Source organism: Peromyscus californicus, unplaced genomic scaffold (genome assembly GCF_007827085.1).
Source record: "Peromyscus californicus insignis strain IS unplaced genomic scaffold, ASM782708v3 Scaffold_4__1_contigs__length_199733344, whole genome shotgun sequence".
Taxonomy (NCBI): Eukaryota; Metazoa; Chordata; class Mammalia; order Rodentia; family Cricetidae; genus Peromyscus; species Peromyscus californicus.
In genome coordinates this window covers 160331634-160349374 of record NW_026294562.1, presented here as the reverse complement: position 1 = coordinate 160349374, position 17741 = coordinate 160331634, and the positions used below count along the sequence as shown (strand labels likewise).

Sequence of the window (17741 nt, the reverse complement as noted above, 5' to 3'; positions counted from 1 at the left end):
CCTATGCTTTTATGCTTAAAAAATCAGTTTCAGTATGCTGCTTTGTTCTGACAGACACTAAACGAAGCGTCAACAAGGACACCCTTTCTAGATTATCTCCCGAACCAGCACGGCTCTAGACCAGTGGTTTTCAGCCTGTAGGTCACGACCTCTTTTGGGGGGTCGAACAACCTTTTCACTGGATTCACATATTAGATATTCTGTATATCCGATATTTGCATTATGATTCATAACAGTAGCAAAATTACAGTTATGAAGCAGCAACGAAATAATTTCACGAGGAACTGTTAAAGGGTCGCAGCATGAGGGAGGTTGAGAAGCACTGGTCCAGACTGCACCTGGTGGGGTGGAGGTTACCCCCTAACCCTGCTTGTTGACATTGTTCTTCTCCCAAGGGCAAAGTCCTCAGGATGCAGTTCTACTGAGCCAGACCAGCTGGAGCCAGAGTCTGTTGGTAGGTAAGGTGTGTCGGGGTGTGCCCACCAGTGTGAGGTGTGCACGTGGGAACTGGAGCACACTTCCATGCCAGCTGTCTCAAGAGACACTGGTTTATTCTCAGCCTCCCCTTGTCCCGCTGCCCCTGTTTTAGGGTTGAGATAGGGTTCTGCTATATAGTCCAGCTGGCCTCAAACCCACTATGTCGTTTGAGGTTAGTCACAAACTCATGGTGATCCTCCTGCCTCGGCTACCAAGAGCTGGGATTATAGGCATGTGCCACCACACCCAGTTTAGTTCCTGGGATTTTACAAGCTGCTACCACTTGTGGGGTAGGGTCTTGACAGAATTGGAACTCTCCTGCGTCCCCCCTCCCTGCCAATCCTTAAATCCCTAAGTCTCACTTCTGTCCTGTACTCTGAAAGCCCCACACGTCTCCTTAGGTCCAGGTCTGATGAGCTGCAGTTTGGTCTTGTGTGTGTATAAGCCTGGTGATTCATGTCCTTGACCCTGCAAGACTGTAAGGGAGACCCAGGACCCTGTGCATTGCTTTGAACCAAAGTGTCAGGGTAGCCCAGTGATAATAGAATGGCCGTAGAGACAGAGCTTGTGGCTTAAAACTGGATTCTACAGGTATCAACAAATGGAGGATTCAAAGAAGCCGCTTAAACCTCCCAGGCTCAGATATTCCAGCTCCTCAAACATCAGGAGCCATCAGCTTTCACAGACAGCTGCAACATTTGAGTCCTACAGTGGGAAAGCAGATGAATTTGCCTTTCTAGTAAGTCCCCAAATCCAGATGCTGCTGGCTTCCCCAGGCCCCTCTACAAGGTTAGGGAGCAGCGACACTTGCTGGGGAGAGGAGACCCTCCGGCCAGCCATGCTGCCTCCACGTCTTGAGGACAATCCAGGCATGAACTTTTGTGAGTCATCACCCATGCTGAGGTGGGCTTTTCAGGGATGCGGCTGTCTTTGAGTACTAACCGTGGTCAGTTCCTCGATTCACTGAGCTTGGGTCAGATCGTTTGGTCTATTCTGGATGCCCTATCAAGGGTGAGTGGATGTTCGTGCGCATCTCCATGTTAAAACTGTACACACCTTTTCACAGCTCTTTTCTCAGGGGACTTACCCCTTCTCAGAACAGCCCCATTTTCCTAAAGAGGATCAGTATACAGCTGGGGTCTAATATTTGTTTGGAAAGTTGAAGGTTTGAAGTGCAGTGTGCTGGTGAGAGGACAGCAGTGTCCCCAACACAGACCTATGAGATGCTGGGTCCATGTTCCCACCTCATTGCAAGGGACAGAAAGCAAGGGAGGGGACGAAGTCAAGCCAGCTGCCCCCGGAGAATGGTGGGGACTGAGGTGCACAGGGAGTCTGCATTCTTCAGAAAGGGGAAGATTCCTTCCTTCCTTTCTGGGGAGTCCGAGAAACTGCTGCCAGGTGTCGTGGCCATAGCTGAAGAAGAAATGAGGATCCTTAGACGACATCCGGGTGGCAGACCAGGACAAGCCCGAGGCTTGCCAATCGTGAGCTCAGGATCTTGCCCCCATACAGGACCCAGGTGAAAGAAAAGCTCTGAGATCACTCCAGAAACAAGATGGCTGACTCCCATGATGGTTAACCTTCACTGTTGACTGTACTGAGAATCACCTAGGAGACACACCTCTAGGTTGAGCTATGAGGGGTTCCCAGAGGGTTTAACTGAGAGGGGAGGCCTACTCTGAATGTGATGGCGTTACACTATGGACTGTGGTCCTGGGCTGGATAAAAATAGTGAGCTGAACAGTAAGTATCGATCTTCCCTCAATGCTTGCTGACCACGGCTGCAACATGAGCAGCCACCTCAAGTTCCCACTGCCGTGCCCTCCCTGCCCTGATGGACCGTACCCTCAAATCATGACCCAAAATAAACCCTTAAGCTGCTAGGATGGTTTGAATGAAAAAGTTCCCCATAGGCTCACGGACTTGGACACTTGCTCCTCAGTTGGTGATGCTGTCTGTGGAGGAGGCAGAGCACTGAGTGGGGGAAGACTTGGGGTGCATAGAGCCTTGCCTCACTTCCTGCTCTCTCTCTCATCGTGTCTGCTGCCAAGTCTCTCTTATCACGATGAACTCTTTACTGGAACCATAAGTCAAAATAAGCTCAGTGGTTAAGAGCACTGGCTGCTCTTCCAGAGGACCTGGGTTCAATTCCAAGCATCCACATCACAGCTCACAACTGTCTGTAACTCCAGTTCCAGGGGATCTGATGTTCTCTTCTGACTCTGCAGACCCCAGACGTGGTATATTCATATACATGCATGCAAAGCTCACATACACATAAAATGAAAATAAACACAGCTTTAAAAACAAAGAAAGAAAAAACCGTTTCTTCCATAAGCTGCTTTTGGTTATGGGATTTTCTCACAGTAACAGAAATGTAATTACCAAAGTTGCTTTTGTCCAGTATTTTGTTACAGCCGTGTGAAAAACAACTGATACAGCCCCTTTCTCCAAAGGACCGGTCTAGACTGGCATTTGGCATTAGGACATTTATTTCATGTCCCTTCTGTACAGGTCCCAGGGCCAGGTAGGGGGACAGGAGACAAGGAGAGGGATCGCAATAAATAACACGGACAGACAGAGAGCCCTCTAAACAGCTGAGGTTAAAGGAAGAGAGAAGGGGCTGTAATGTGGGCGTGGCTTGTTGGCAAGGAGGAACAGCTGGGGAGGAGGGCGAGGCCGGGCCCCCAGGACCTCACTATCTCCCGCCCTGCCCCTTCCTGCCCTCACCCCTACCACTTTGAAGAGGAAGGGAGCCCACAGCCAGTGAGGGCCAGCGAGGGTCCTGATGGGGGTAAGCCACAGGGCCAGCCCCCAGCTTCGTCACTTGACTCGGATTTCGGCGTACTCAGCCAGCTCCTCCGTCAGGGTGTAGCTGTCCTTGGTGGGTTGTTTCCCCAGGTCTGAGTGGGAATAACTGAGGTCCAGCTCTGGGGGTTCCCCCCGAAGACCCAGCAGCCTCCTCTCAGATCCCAGGCGCCTCTTGCTCTATGGAGGGGAGAAGATGACCATCAGCGGGGTCCTCTCTGACTTTTCCCCATGCAAAGACTGGGGTGCTGGCACCCCTTTCCTCAGGGGCCACCAGCTCAGGGAGCTCCACAGTCACAGAGTCCCATTCAGGATAGGGGACCTTTGCAAGTGCTGATAACCACTAAGGGTACATCTTTTCACTGCTAACCTTGATATTTGCCTAAGAATTCCAGGCTCCAGGGAGCCCGCTGAGAAGGTAACCTTAGCGTGCAGGACTTAACTCAGAACACCTCTCTAGAAGAAATCTTGGTTGGACCACCCGTTTGGAAAGTCTGCGAGTGCCTGGTTCAGTAAACCTTTCTCTCTTTGGATATGGCGCAGGGTCTCCCTCCTCAGTTGAGGAAATCCTGGGGGTGTGACTCCCCACTTCCCCATCTCTCTATCCCTGTCTCCCATCCCACCAGCATTTGGACACACAATAGCACAGTGGCCACAGACAGAAAAACGGGATCAGCGAAGGGACAGGCTAGACAAGGCCGGGGCTGCTGAGCAAGGCTGGGATTAACCAAAGAGAGCCACAGACGCCTGACTGGAACACACACACATGCACACCAACCCCGAGGCCCAGCTAGGGCCCGGAGGCTGGCACACTGAGGCCCCCGGAACCTACCTCCTGGGGCTCTCAGTGACCTTCCCGGGTAGAGACCTCTCTGGACTATTGAAGAAGGAAATGCAGTCACAGGCACAGGCGGGGAGGGCGGGGCTGCCCAGGCCCCACCCCCCAGCCCCCAGGAACAGCCTCAGCAAGGAGTCTGCTCCCCAAACTCCAACCCCAATCCAGCCCTCCAAACACCCGCCCACGAGGCTGGCCTCCCTTCTGCCCTGGCTTCACAGGCCTCCTCCACCCCACCTCCACTCTCAGCAACCTTGATGTTGTGACATTCCCTAGCTAACCAGGAGCCGCGGGGGTGTGGCCCTCACCTCATACTTATCAGGTGCCCCGGAGATTCGGAATTCCGGGCTGTACAGGACATGCGGGTTGTCTCCCGCTGAGAAACTGGGGCTCTCTGTGACGTTCTTTCTGCAGGGAGGCATGGCACACCAGTTTTATCGGGTCACCCTCTCCTCACACCCGAGTAGCTCCCTCCCTTCCCTGCTTCCAGGGTTCCTGTGCTTGCTGACAGGTGGAGAGCTTCAAGCAGGCCAGGAGGCTGCCGCATAAAACATGGACAGACGTGTCCCCAGGGAGACTCTCTGCCCTTCCTGCGCGCACAGAACTACCCAGGTTTGCTCACTCCAGCCTCCCACAGTTTCCCACCACCCCGCTTGGAGACTCCACGTCTCCAGATCAGCGTGAAGGGTACTCACTTTCTGCGGGTCTGGGTGATGTAGCACACGATGGCTATCAGGATGGCAAAGGCAACCACGGCGCCCACAGGCCCAATTTTGGCCCACATCAGCCGGTCTAAGGACAGAAGGGGCAGGAGCCCTCAGGGCTGTTGTTAGGCCTGAGGATGCCTGGGTTCTCAGGACACTCCTGGGTCAGAGCCCAGATTTTTAGGCAGCCTCTGCTCACCAATTACAAAGTGAGCTTTTTTAGTACTGGAGTTTGAACTCCATGACCTCCTAAGCAAATGACTGGTCCCTAGGCCCCAGCCCTTCACTGGGGAGGGGGGGGTTCTAGGCAGGGGCTCTGCCACTGAACCACACCCCAGCCCCTCACTGGGGGATTCTAGGCAGGGGCTCTACCACTGAACCACACCCCAGCCCCTCACTGGGGGATTCTAGGTAGGGGCTCTACCACTGAGCCACACCCCCAGCCCCTCACTGGGGAATTCCATTTATAGTCTTAGTAAGTGGCTTAGAACTCATAATCCTTTGACTCGGCCTCCCAGTAGCTGGGATGACAAGTCTGGATAACGTCTTTTTGATCAGTCTACATAGCTGGCCTGTGCTGAGCGGCTTGATCATCAGCAGGAGTGGGGGTTGAGCAGATCCAAGAGCCCTCCCCCACTTTCCTGCGGCTCCCACCCCCAGATCACATCACTCACGTGCTCCCTGGAAGGGCAGCTCTAGGCTCTGGGTGCCGTAGAGGTTCCTGGAGGTACAGATGACCCGGGGTGGGGCCTGGGCCTGCCCCCGAAGTGTGAGGATGCTGGTGAGCAGGAGGCCACTGCGCTCTGAGTACACGAACTCCCTCTCTGTCTCATTCACAGTCACATTGCGGGAAGGCAGCTCAAAGGCCACAGAGGGTTCCGGGTTGGATTTCACCACACACAGGCACTGCACTGTGTCTCTGGCCGCAGCACAGTGTGACTCCAGAAGGATTATGGGGGCAACTGCAAGATTAAAATCAAGGCTGAGGGTGAGATTGGGCCTCCAGGACTCCTTGGTAGGGGCAAGGCCAGGGTGTCCAGAGGTGGGTGAGCTAGCTCTGTGTAGGTTCTGGCCTAGAAATATGGAACTCCCAACCAGGCTGTAAACCTGTCCACTGCATGGTGTCCCTTCAGACTGGACACAACCCTGCAGCAACGTGGGACTTCACAGACCCTGGGAAGTGGTTAGGTCATCCCCAAGCACAGAAATACACTAGCCTGCACTGGGTATGATAGTGCATGCCTGCTTTAATCCCAACACTGCTGAGGCAGAGGCAGGTGGGTGTCTGTGAGTTTGAGGTCAGCCTGGTCTACTTAGAGCTCCAGGCCAACCAGAGCTACATAGTGAGACTCTGTCTCAAACAAACAAATCCACCAGCCTAAACCAACACCCCCACACTTGTACACACCCTCAGGCCTCCTGTGATCAGTGACAGTCATAGGGAGATTCAAGAGAGAGATAGAGACTTGAGTTTGAAACGACAGGTACTTCAGAAGGACACTCTGAGGTTTCTCACTCTGCACAAGATGGGGGCATCATAGTGCTCCCCACCCACACAAGTTCTCCTAATAGATACCTTACATGGGCCACCATGACATCCAAGGATTCTTTGTTTGCATCCTGACCCATACTAGCCTGGGTGTTTGAGATGCTCCTTGTAAGATGCTCCTGCCTCTGCCACTGAGGTGACTCCAGCCTTGCAAAAACAGCTCTTCTCCCATTGGCCCCGTCTCTAACTTTGGCCATGGACTCTCATTGTGGTTGGGGTGATGTTTTCCAAAAGGGACCTATGGGCTTTGGCCATTTGAGCATCCACGCTATAGCCTCCTTTGGCAGTGTCCTTCCCTCTTCCCTGTCCCTGATGATGCCCCCCCACCCACTGGCTTCCTCTTCTGGGAACCCCTGGAATCCTGATCCCCTTCACTCCTACCAACATCCCCCTCCACCCAAGATTACTTGGTTGAGCCTTGCTTCCGGAGCTTTGATTACACACGGAGTCTAGAATGGGTTTTTTCCTTTCATTTTTCTAGGATAGAAGTTATATTACAATGTTGAATGAGGCTTTTGGTTTGTTGGTTTTTGTTTTTGTTTTTGAGACAGAGCCTTGTTATCTAACTCTGAATAGCCTGGAACTCTCTGTGGTTTTCTGTCTCCCAAGTGCTGGGATTTCCAGGCTTGAGTCACCATGCCTAGCTAAATTATTCAGTGTGTGTGTGTGTGTGTGTGTGTGTGTGTGTGTGTGTGTGTGTGTGAGAGAGAGAGAGAGAGAGAGAGAGGAAGTTGTGCATATATGTGCAGTTGCACATGTATAGATACATGCACATGTGGATGCCAGACACTGGGTGTCTTTCTCTATCACTCTCCACTTATTTTTTGAGACAGGGTCTCTCACTATACTAGAGGTCATCATCTGGCTGGGCAGCAAGTCCTTGGAATCCTCCTGTTTCTGCTCCCAGTACTAGGATTACAGGTGTCTGCCATCCCACATGGCCCATGGCTTTCTTTGTCTTTTTTTCTTCTAACACGGGGGCATGTGATTTGAACTTGGTCCCTCATGCTTGTACAGGAAGCACGTAACACACTGAGCCACTTCCCCAGCCCCTAATGTGTGCTTTTAAAACTGTGTTCATTTGTCATCAACTACCTGACACCTCTCCGCTGGCTCTAGACCAGTGCTGAGTGAATTCTGATCCAAATCTGCTCACACAGGCAAAAGACCATCAGCTCACTGACTACTCACTTGCAAGCCCCGAGGAATGTGCCAGTAGCAGTGATGGACAGAAAGTCACAGGAGCACATAAATCTGGACCAGAGAGGAGCTATTGCAGCTGGAGCCTCAATGCATCTGTCTCTAAGCCTGCAAAGTTACAACTGATGGGCCCCAGGTACACTCTGCTCCAAGTAATCAACCCAGCCCAGAGGAAAAGAATAACACCAAATCTGAACTAAAAACAGAGAGAATTCTAGAATATTTCTGAAAGACTGGTGACAAGTGCCCACTCCAGATGCTCGAGTGCTGGTACCCCAGCTGTGTGTGTACTCAGTATCTTTTCGGCTTCTCAGAAGTTCCAGAAGAACTATACAACCCTTTGGCATGATTCAAACAACGGAGAGTTTTGGGGGGGTGCCGGCTTTGGCATCCCAATTCTGCCATCTACTGGCTGAGTGTGGCCAGTGAGCCTTCAAGATGGGTAAGTAAAGGTGGGGGGACTTTTGGGTTTGGGTTTTTTGAGTCAGAGACCTGTGTGATAGTGTTAATGCCCAACACTGTGGAACTACCTGGGAAGGGAGTCTCAGTGAGGGGCTGTGAGGGATTTTGATTAATTGAGTTCATTGAAGAAGGAAGACCCACTCTGAAAGTGAACAGCATCGGTTCATGGGGCCATCCGTGCCCTGACACACACTGAATGAAAAGGCGAGAGAGGACTGAGCTTGGCATTAACTCAGGGCTCTCTGCTCCTGGCTGTGGACGTGATGTGACCAGCTCCTTCAAGTCCCGGGTAACATGGTGTTCCCGCAACGATGGCCTGTAGCCTGGAAACATGAGCTAAACAAACGCGTCTTCCTAAGTTGCTTTCAGGAGAGTATTGTATCAACAACCAAGAAAATTAAGATGGCCAGGCTGGCCTCAGGCTCCCCAGGCAGCCAAGGTTTAACTTCTGATTCTTCTGCCTCCGCCTCCTGACTGCTAGAATTTGGGGAGTGGGGGAGTGCTAACATGCCGGGCTTATGCAACACTGTAAATACAACCCAGGGCTTCATACATGCTAGCTAAGCACTCTACCAACTGAGCTACATTCCCAGTCCCTGGAGCAGGGGATGTACTGTTAGCTCACAAGAGGCTATGGGACTCCAAAGACAGGTGAGTGAGCATGTTTGAAATGCTCAGCATCCCAAGCAAGCACTTACATCTGTAGAGATAAAGCATCTAGCAGAGGCAGCACATAAAGCTTTGACTGCAGTGTCAAATGCCCAGACCTGAGTCCAAGGAAAAGCCAGTGGGACAAGACGGTGGTATCTAAGAATGCATAGGACACATTCCTTTCATCCTCACACTCAGTTATGAGGTGCTTTCCTCATCGTTTTTCAGAAAAGGGAGCTGGGACTGGGGGCGTGGCTCAGTGGTAGAGCCCCTGCCTAGAATCCACCCCCCCATGAGGGACCAGGGGTGTGGCTCAGTGGTAGAGCCCCTGCCTAGAATCCGCCCCCCATGAGGGACCGGGGGCGTGGCTCAGTGGTAGGGCACCTGCTTGACATGCATAAATCAGCCCTGGATTCCATCCTCAGCACTGTAAGAGGTGCAGTTTAGAAGTCAGCACTATAAGCCAGGCAAAACTGAGGAGGAAGCCTGGGGAACTGGAAACAAGGAGATGGCATTCCTTGTTGGGAAATTCTTGGAAAGCTGGAGGAAGAGGAGTCAAAGCTAGGACTTGGCTGCTAACCTCCTGTAGTGAACACAGGCATAGGGTTGGGCAGAATGGAAGGAGTCATCCACAGAGAGGTCAGGCCAGGTGCTAGTTGGCAGCGTAGTAATTGCTTTCACTTCCAAGACATTAGCTTATCCATGTGTCCTTAGCATGCCCCTGACTGTGCTGTGTCTGCTAATAAGCTTGGTGGCTCCTTGCTCCCATCCCCCACCTCTCAAGAGCACATCGAAACCGCTCAGTCAGCGTTTGAGCTCAGGGTGGTCAGCTCTAGGCAGTGCAGAGCAGAGTCAGGCTGCCTGGGTCTGATTCTCAAAATCTACTATTTTTTAGCTGCATGGCCTTGGGCAAGTGTCCTCACCTCTCTGGGCCTCAGATTCCTTCTCTGTAAGATGGGCATTGGTGTCATGAAGATGAAATGGGACCCTGAGTATAGCACATCCAACAATGTCTGGTACCTAGCAATGCTCTCCATTTTAATTGCCATTTTAACTGTACGGTTTTAACTGTAACCACCGGATCCTGAACCCCCTTGGTCAAAAGCTCTCTCCACTCCCAGGATGCAGTTAGCATGGGTTCAGCTTCTCTGCTGTTCCCCATCCTTATCAGGGAGCAGGGACAGGCAAAGCAGGCCCTGGCTGGGATGCAAGGGGGCCTCCCAATCACCCAGGTGTCCCCACTGAGCCCAGTGGTGGAAGCGGTGGGGGAGGGGCACTCACACTCCACAGATAGGTTGAAGGCAGTGGCTGTCTGGCCATACTGGTTCTCAGCCACACACCAGTACTCCCCGTCATCCTCCGGCGTCACTGCAGGGAGTTCCAGCTGCAGCTGACTCTCATAGATGACTGTAGCCAGGATCTGCTTCTCCTTGAAGATGGTAAGAATGGGGTCTGGGTTGCTCTGTGTGGAGCACAGGATGGAGACAGTCTCCCCCTCTACGGCCACCACTGTTCCATTCACCGTAGGTTTCCTAGGTGCATCTGGGGGAAGAGGAACTATCAGAACCCATGGGAACTGCTCTATTTGCTGGCCAAATCCCACCACCAAATGTGACCACCGACACTTCAAATCTACAACATCCAGTCCTGGTTGTCTTATTTACATGGCTTGTCATTCTGTAGACAGAGAGATTGTCCTTTTCTATTCTTTTTAAAATGCTGTTTATTTGCTTATTTGCTTTTGAGACAGGCTCTTGCCATGTAGCCCTAGCTGACCTTTTACTTCACTATATAGTCCAGATTGGCCTTGAACTCATGGCAATCCTCCTGCCTTAGCCTCCTGAATGTTGGAATTACATCTGTGGCCTGGGAGCTTGTCTTTGGATGCGAGCACTGCCTGCCCCTTCCCAGCTGTGCAGACTTGTGTCTTAACCCTGGGACTCATTTTTCCCATCACGAAAATGAACTTAATAATCCCAGCTTCACAGAACAGGGGTGATCATCCAACATGTGATGAGACCCTGATAAGTGACAGGCATGGTTCTAGCTGAGCAATGCCCTTGTGGGAAGGTGCTACGGAAGGAAATAAAAGACATTTTCAGCCAGAGGATGTGTGCGTAAGAAACAAAAGCTTAGAGAGGAGGGATTAGGTGGGCATGGTTCTAAGTAGGATGGTGAAGAAGGCTTGAGGGAACTGAGCAGGAGGCGGAGGGGATGCCAGGGCAAAGAGCATGTGTGTGAAGCAGTTGGGAAGTGCTGAGTGAACATTGGCTGTGACTGTCTTTATTATCCCCAGCCCTGGGCACTTTGCCTCAATACATATTTGTGAATGAATGAATGAGTACATGCATGAATGGGCTGTGCTTGGTTCTCAGTTAAGTGTCCCGCTCTGACAGCATCCCTCTCCAATTACAACCAGGTCCGTGCTGGACCTGGAGGGTCTCCTAGGCCCTCCCATTAAACTACAACTGGGCCAGCCAGATGGCTCAGCCAGTAAGGAAACTTGCTGTCAAGCCTGATGACCTGAGCTGAATCCCTGGGACCCATATGGTAAAAAGTCAAGACTGAACATCCACACAGCATCCTGGCATGTACAACCCCTCCCACGACCCCTGCCACACAAATAAAAATTAAATAAATGCTAAAAACTTTAGCTACAACTGTCCTTATTTCTAAATGCAAATAAGTCCCTGGTGTTTAAGGCTGGTCCTTCTGAGTGAAGCCTTTCTCAATGTCTGTTCCTGCAGGGCTGTATGGGTGCCCCGGATGGAGGGGACTCACACATGACGCTCAGCTCCACGGTGCGGTTGTCCTGGCCATAGGCGTTCTCTGCCAGGCAAGCATAGACGCCGTCCTCCCCCGGGGTCACCTCCTCCAGATCCAGGTACAGGCTCTCGGCCACTGCCTCACTCAACACCGTCCCGTCCCGCATCCAAGTCAGCAGCGGCAGAGGGTTGCTGTCAGCCCCACAGAGCAGGCTGACGTGGGAGCCCTCAATGGCCTCCACGGAGGAATTCATCTCCACAATCACTGGGGGGTCTGAGGCCCGGGATAAGGCAGAAGGTCAGAGACAGATCCAGACCCGCTCCACCAGCCCAGGTCCCGCCCTCAGGTCCCACATTACAGGCCCCTTCTCCGGGTCCTACCCCTCCAGGACCTACCAACCAGACCTAACTCTACCCTAGGCCCCCATCCCTCCCAGCGTGCTCAAACAGCCTAGGTCCCGCCCCAAGCCCCACCCTCCAGGTACCACCCACCAGACAGGTCCCACCCCAATACACCGCCCACCAACAAGGCCCCGCCCCAGTCCCCACCCATCCAAGCCCCTCCCACAGTCACCCTACCCGACCACTCCCTGTCTCGGCTCTTCCAGGCCCCGCCCCTGCCCCAACCCGCACCCAGGCTCACACTTGACATCCAGGCTGGCATAGCCCTCGAACTGCAAGGTGGTATTGGGAAAGGCAGCCTGGCAGCCCAACCGGTGGCCGTTGGCCTCTCTAGTGGGCACGAAGTGCAGCAGCGACACCTGCACCCAGGTGCCTTCATCCTCACGCAGCCGACCCAGTACAGTGGGCTCCCCCAGCCCCTCGTGACCCAACCAGCTCAGCTCTGGGCGCAGCTCCGGGCAGTTGTCCGGCACCATACAGCTGACCTCCACTTCACTTCCTGCCACCACCTCCGGGGGCACCACGATGTTGGGGGTGTCTGTGTATGAGGTAGAGAAAAAGGAGGGTTCTGGAAGCTGCAGTCCCAGGCTGTAGTCACGCCCACCTTGCCCAGCGCCACTCCTGGAACTTTATCCCTCTGAGTCCCCAGTGCCCCACAGCTACACCCTTCCCCGGTGTCGCACCTCCCCCACCCACACCACCCCGGCTCTAAGCACTTCACAGAGCATGCCAGGACGCTAGAATAAAGCGACAACAGTACTTAAAGAATGCTGTTGCTACGCTCGCTTTGCATCTGAAGACGTTGAGGCCACAGTTATGGCAGCATAAAGGCTTTGGCCCCTGCTTCTGTGGCATCTGTGAATTCTGTTTCAATAGATTCCTCTCTGGTCCCTGTATGTATCCCCTACCTGGGCCGCTGGGTCGGAGGGGAAGGGGAGCAGTTGGCAGGGTGCGGTGTGTGTGTATGAGTATGTAGTATTGTCCTGGTTGGCTTTGTGTTGACATGAGTCATCTGGGAAGGGGAACCTTAACTGAGAAAATGGCTTTATCAGATGGGCCCCCTGCAGGTACGTCTGCGATTCTCGGTTAATGATCGATGTGGGAGGATTTAGCCACTGTGAGCAGGGCCATCTTTGGGCAAGTGGTCCTGGAAGGTATGAGATAAGTTGCAGGATGTGAGACTGAGGAGCAAGCCAGTAAGTAGCAATCCTCTGTGGTCTGAATTCAGTTCCTGCCTCCAGGAGGCCTTGAGTCCCCGCTCTGACTTCCCTCAGTGGTGAACTCTGACCCGAGCATTAACTGTAATATGCTCAGCCCTCCCATGTTGCTTTTGGTCACTGGGTTTATCACAGCAATAGAAAGCAAATTAAGACAAGTATATTATAGGAGTGAGGAGCTGGCATGTTTTGTGGACGCCATGTGCATGGTTTGGGTGTGTGATACATGTATGCCCTGGTGTGCTGCATGTGTGGCGTGGTCTCTTTCTATGTTAAGGCTGTGGTCTGGCTACCCACAAAGACCAAATACTGCTGGGAAACATAGCCTAAGATCCCTAATTAGGGAAGCTTCTCATAAATCAGGCAGTGGGAGTCCCTGAAGCCAGGAAGGGGCCTCTGTTTTAATTGCCAAACCTGACCATAGCTACCTGCAGATTTTTCCCCCTTTTCTTCCCTCCCCTGCAAACACAGTTTTGAGGCTTGACTCTTGGACCTCATACATGTAGTTAACATTCTACCACTGAGCTACATCCTCAATCTGTGTTGTCAGACTTGGGGCAAGCACCATTTGAGCCATTGAGCCATTTTGTGACCCCACCCCCTCTCTGTCATATTAGGAATAGAACCATGCAAGGCAAGGACAAGAATTTGGCCTTTACCCCGAGACCTCCAGTGTTGGTTTCTATGGCAAACTGTGCCTGACAGCAATGGTCCTGTGTCTACCAGCCAGAGCTTAGATCTGGTACTGCAAACAGTTCCCAGTCTTAAAACCATGACCCACCTGCTGTCATGCTGTTCTTAGCTCCCCTTCACATGAGAAAACTAAGATCCAGCAAATGTAACCAAGGTGCCCGAGGTCACCCAACTAAGGCAGGCATCTAGAGGCCTCACCCCTGACCCCGGGTCCCCTCTGTCTTTAGCTCTAGATGTCTCTAGAAGAATAAGAGCAACCTCAGAGGGTAGCCAGACTACTCAGGGCCCGATTTGTTTATGTCTGCCATCCATGTGACCCACGTGGGCACTGGGGTTTGCATCCAGCAAAATCGACCTCTTCTGGGTCTGCCATTCAGAGCTGGTGGCACAGGGGCTGAGGACGCCCACCTGCTCCTCCCTCTCCTACCCAACCTTGCTGCAGCCCCCCAGAGCCCACTCAACCCTGGGGGACCGACTCACTGATGATGTCCAGGACGCTGTGCTCTGAGAAGGTGTACTGGTTGTAGCCACCCAGGTCCCCTCGGAAATAGTATTTGCCCCCCAGCTCGGGGCTGAGCGTGCTGAGAAGTAAGGTGCAGTTGCGTAGGCCCAGGTCTCCCAGCAGGCGGCTGCGGCCCTGGAAGCTCTCGTGGACCACTTGTGTGCGGGACTTGAAGACCACCGGTGGGTAGTTCTTGGGGTAAGGACTGTTGAAATACCAGACGCCGTGGACCACAGCCGGTCGGAGCTCATCAGGGAAGTCGAAGCGGCACGGGATGGAGACACATGTGCCCTCGAAGGCTGAGATGGATGAGGGCATCCAGGCACCCCAGTGGCCTCCTCGAGAAGCTATAGGTGGGCAGGAGCACAGAAGCTGAGGGACAGAGCCCACTGCATTATCTCCAACAGTTCCCAACATGGGCCACTGGACTGGGGTGCTGGGGTTGGGACACGTCTCCCAGCCATTACCTGAAATCATTATCCAGAACAGAGGCAGTGTGGTGAGGAATATCATCTTGTCCAGCAAGTGAGCAAGCTACGGCTGAAGAGGAACAAGAGTGAGTTGTTGTTGTTGCTGCTGCTTGCTTTTCTGAGACAGGGTTTCTCTTGGGTCTCACTCTATAGACCAGGCTGGCCTCGAACTCACAGAGATCCACCTGTCCCTGCCTCCTGAGTGCTGGGATTAAAGGCGTCCACCACCAGCAGCTAAAAGTGAGTTTGGAAAAGGCCACAGGAGGTTATCTGCTGTTGTCATTTATAAATGCCAGGCCTCAGTGCCTCATTCTGCAATGACCCCACATTCTGCTCATCAGAGCTGGGTGCTGGAAGATGGGCACAGCTCCCAGGCTTGAAGCCAGTCACCCAGGGACGTTGAGCAAGCTGCCCAAAGTTACCCAGCCCAAGCAGGGGCCCTGACACCTCATTCCTGACCCCAGTTCTCCCCTGCTTTTAGCCCCAGATGTCTCTAGAATAATAGGAGCAACTGTTCTTCAGTGGGCAGCCAGATCATTTAGGGCTCTGTTTGGCTCATGTCTGTCATTCTCATAGCTCAAGTGGGCACCGGGGTTACAACTCTGGTGCCTTTGAGGTGGGTGCAATTACTGTTTACATCTCAAGTCCTGAGGGATACAAAGCTTGCCCAAGATCACACCACAGCGGCTCTGCAGACTTTGCAGCCACGCTGTGCTGTCTCTGGGTGGTAGTGGCAGGTTAACAATGACCTAAGTACCATCATCCCGGCTTCTCCACCTCTCAGAGAGTGCTAGGCAAAGGCGGAGCCAGCATTCCTCCTGTAGTCAGAAGTGGGTTATCGGGCTCAAGAAAACATGGGTATTTTACCCATTACCTCAGTCTCCCTGAGTTGGGAATATCTCCTGATTCCACTTGAAATGGCCAGTCAACCTAGAACACAAGTCAGACAGGAGTTAGGGGTGAAGGCCTGAGCACCCACCACCCTGCTCTTCCGTGTGTACTGTGGGCTGTGTCCTGTTGTAAGAACATCCATGTGGTCTCTGGTACCCATGGATGCCCAGGATGCTCCCACACAGCCTCAAAGATACTGTACCACAACAACACCCCCCACAAAAGCTGGGGTGTGGGAGAACTGTGGGGAGGGAAGGGAGTGGTAGCTTTAGGCTGAGGGGAGCAGCGAGTGGTGAGTGGGGTGAAGGAGCAGATGAGGCCTGGGGGTGGCAGGCAGGGACCCAGCCTCATCAATGACTGGGTTTCACAACATCAGCATTCCCAACATGCCGTGTGAATTCCTGCCGCCCTCTCCCACCCGCAGCAGGCCCTGGGTGTCCCCACCCTCACCAGAGGCCAGTGACCAATACAAAAGAGCCCTGTTCCCCTGGGGGTGTGGGTGCCCCATCCTAGGGACCTCCTGGGGGTAGGTGGGGCATGAGTGAGAACTTGGTCGCTCCTGACTGAGCTCTGTGAGGGTCCAGGAAGAGCCAGAGGTGATGGCCTCTTGGCCCCCCGCTGCTCTGTGGGTCGCTTGGGACTGGAGCCAGGATTTTGAAGTGGCTGCTCCCCCTCCCCTCACCCTGCCTTGACTGCCTTCTTCCCACAGATGCAGACACATGCCCAGAAACATGCAAACGCTAGTAGGAAATGTGACAGCCAGCAAGAACTGACTCACACAATGGAGATTCGGAGATTCGTGAGGACACATCCTGACCCTGAGACCCCTGTTTCTACAGAGAAGCATCTGTGCACGGTGCAGAGACCACCTGACTGCCCTCAGTTTTCGACATACACGCCCGGGCAGTCATGGCTCTGCTTGTCAAGCTCACAAGTCACAAGGACCTGCACACACACTGAGGTGTGACTACGGAGCACTCCACCCAGACACATCTGCGGGCGCAGGGCAGCTGTGGCTGGAAGGACCTGAAGATACCCAGAGGTGAGAACCAACAGATTCAATGGAGGCAGATGGGTGATACAGGCACGCACACTATGCATTCTCCACTGGGGCAAATTGTAGTCTTGGGGTGGGCCCAAGCAGCCCCAGCTAGGACACTGATTTGAAGCGTGCTAAAGAATCACAATGCTAGTATTTGTAAAACCAACAGATCCCAAATCTGTAGTGTTAAATTTCCATTGGAGAAGCCAGGCATAGTGACAGCACACCTGTCATCCCAGAACATGGGAAGGGAGGCAGGAGGATCAGGAGTTCAAAACCAGCTTGGGCCACCTTAGCAAGTTGGAGGTTAGCCTGGGCTATTCGTGGCCCTATTTCAACAAACGAAAACAAATCCAAGGGAGGAGTGAAGACAGGAAAAAACACACCTGCAAACCTCCTTAGAGAGGATGATGAGAAAGAGTTGAGGACACGAACACAGACGGATGCAAGGGGAGGTGGACCCGAGCGCACTCACCCTCTCACCCCACCGTGTCCCCAGGTGTTCACAGCCTGCTGGCCTCACCCTCCTCCACATGGTGGCTTTAAGTATCTAATACCTCTGCATCCTTGCCTTCTCCCTCAGCCCAGACCACTGTCCCATCTCTCCCAATTTTGGGAACCCCCGGGGAGTTGGCACTGCAGAAGCTGCCTCCATCATGAGGTGTGTGCATGATCGAGGTCCCCTTGTCTCTTCTTCTCAAAGCCCCATTGCTGTCTCCACTAAGATCCCAATCCCTTACAAAGCGACACCTTGCCCCATTCAAAATGAGTGACCCTCCAGTTCACAGTGACGCTCCTCAGCTTCTTGGCATACCTGACCTTGCATGTGCCCTGGCTACCAGTGCTCCCGACCCCCTGGGGGCAGTTCGCCCCTCCTTCACCTTAGCCTTCTCTGCCTCAGTACTCACTTGGATGGTCTGGCTTCTGCACCCTCTGCTCCGCTGGCCTGGCTCACAGTCCCTTGGCCTCCCAGGGTCTAGGCCCCCACTTGCCAGCCCCTCCTCTCCCCCCGGGTGCCAGGGGCCGCCTGCCTCCAGGGCCCAGCTCCTCCCTGCCCTCGGGGGAGGGGGGCA

General features: G+C 53.4%; 1 protein-coding gene across 3 annotated transcripts; it reads right to left on the bottom strand.

Moving 5' to 3' along the window:
- Window positions 1-2946: 2946 nt before the first annotated feature.
- Mag (myelin associated glycoprotein) lies at window positions 2947-17654 on the bottom strand. 3 transcript variants are annotated; one of them, XM_052761796.1, is made up of 12 exons: window positions 17577-17654; window positions 15610-15665; window positions 14733-14805; window positions 14244-14612; window positions 12095-12391; window positions 11468-11725; window positions 9968-10228; window positions 5499-5786; window positions 4816-4912; window positions 4429-4528; window positions 4118-4162; window positions 3351-3465 (listed from the first exon to the last, which is right to left on the bottom strand). In XM_052761796.1, exons 3-11 carry the CDS (start codon window positions 14776-14778, stop codon window positions 4130-4132), a joined length of 1749 nt encoding a protein of 582 aa, XP_052617756.1. In that variant the 5' UTR covers window positions 14779-14805; window positions 15610-15665; window positions 17577-17654; the 3' UTR covers window positions 3351-3465; window positions 4118-4129. The 3 variants fall into 3 exon arrangements, with proteins under 3 accessions (XP_052617754.1, XP_052617755.1, XP_052617756.1); XM_052761794.1 differs by lacking the exon at window positions 4118-4162 and having other exon boundaries at window positions 2947-3465; XM_052761795.1 differs by lacking the exons at window positions 4118-4162; window positions 15610-15665; window positions 17577-17654 and adding an exon at window positions 15493-15516 and having other exon boundaries at window positions 2947-3465.
- Window positions 17655-17741: the final 87 nt, after the last annotated feature.

What these genes read in the sequence shown, in the direction of transcription:
- Mag (XM_052761794.1), bottom strand. Translation starts at nt 14,778, where the DNA reads ATGATATTCCTCACCACACTGCCTCTGTTCTGGATAATGATTTCAG. An exon ending in TGCCAGCCTGGATGTCAAGT is followed by an intron (nt 11,726 to 12,094) that starts GTGAGCCTGGGT and finishes CCCGGGCCTCAG; the next exon opens with ACCCCCCAGTGATTGTGGAG. An exon ending in GGGCACCTGATAAGTATGAG is followed by an intron (nt 3,466 to 4,428) that starts GTGAGGGCCACA and finishes TCCCCTCCATAG; the next exon opens with AGCAAGAGGCGCCTGGGATC.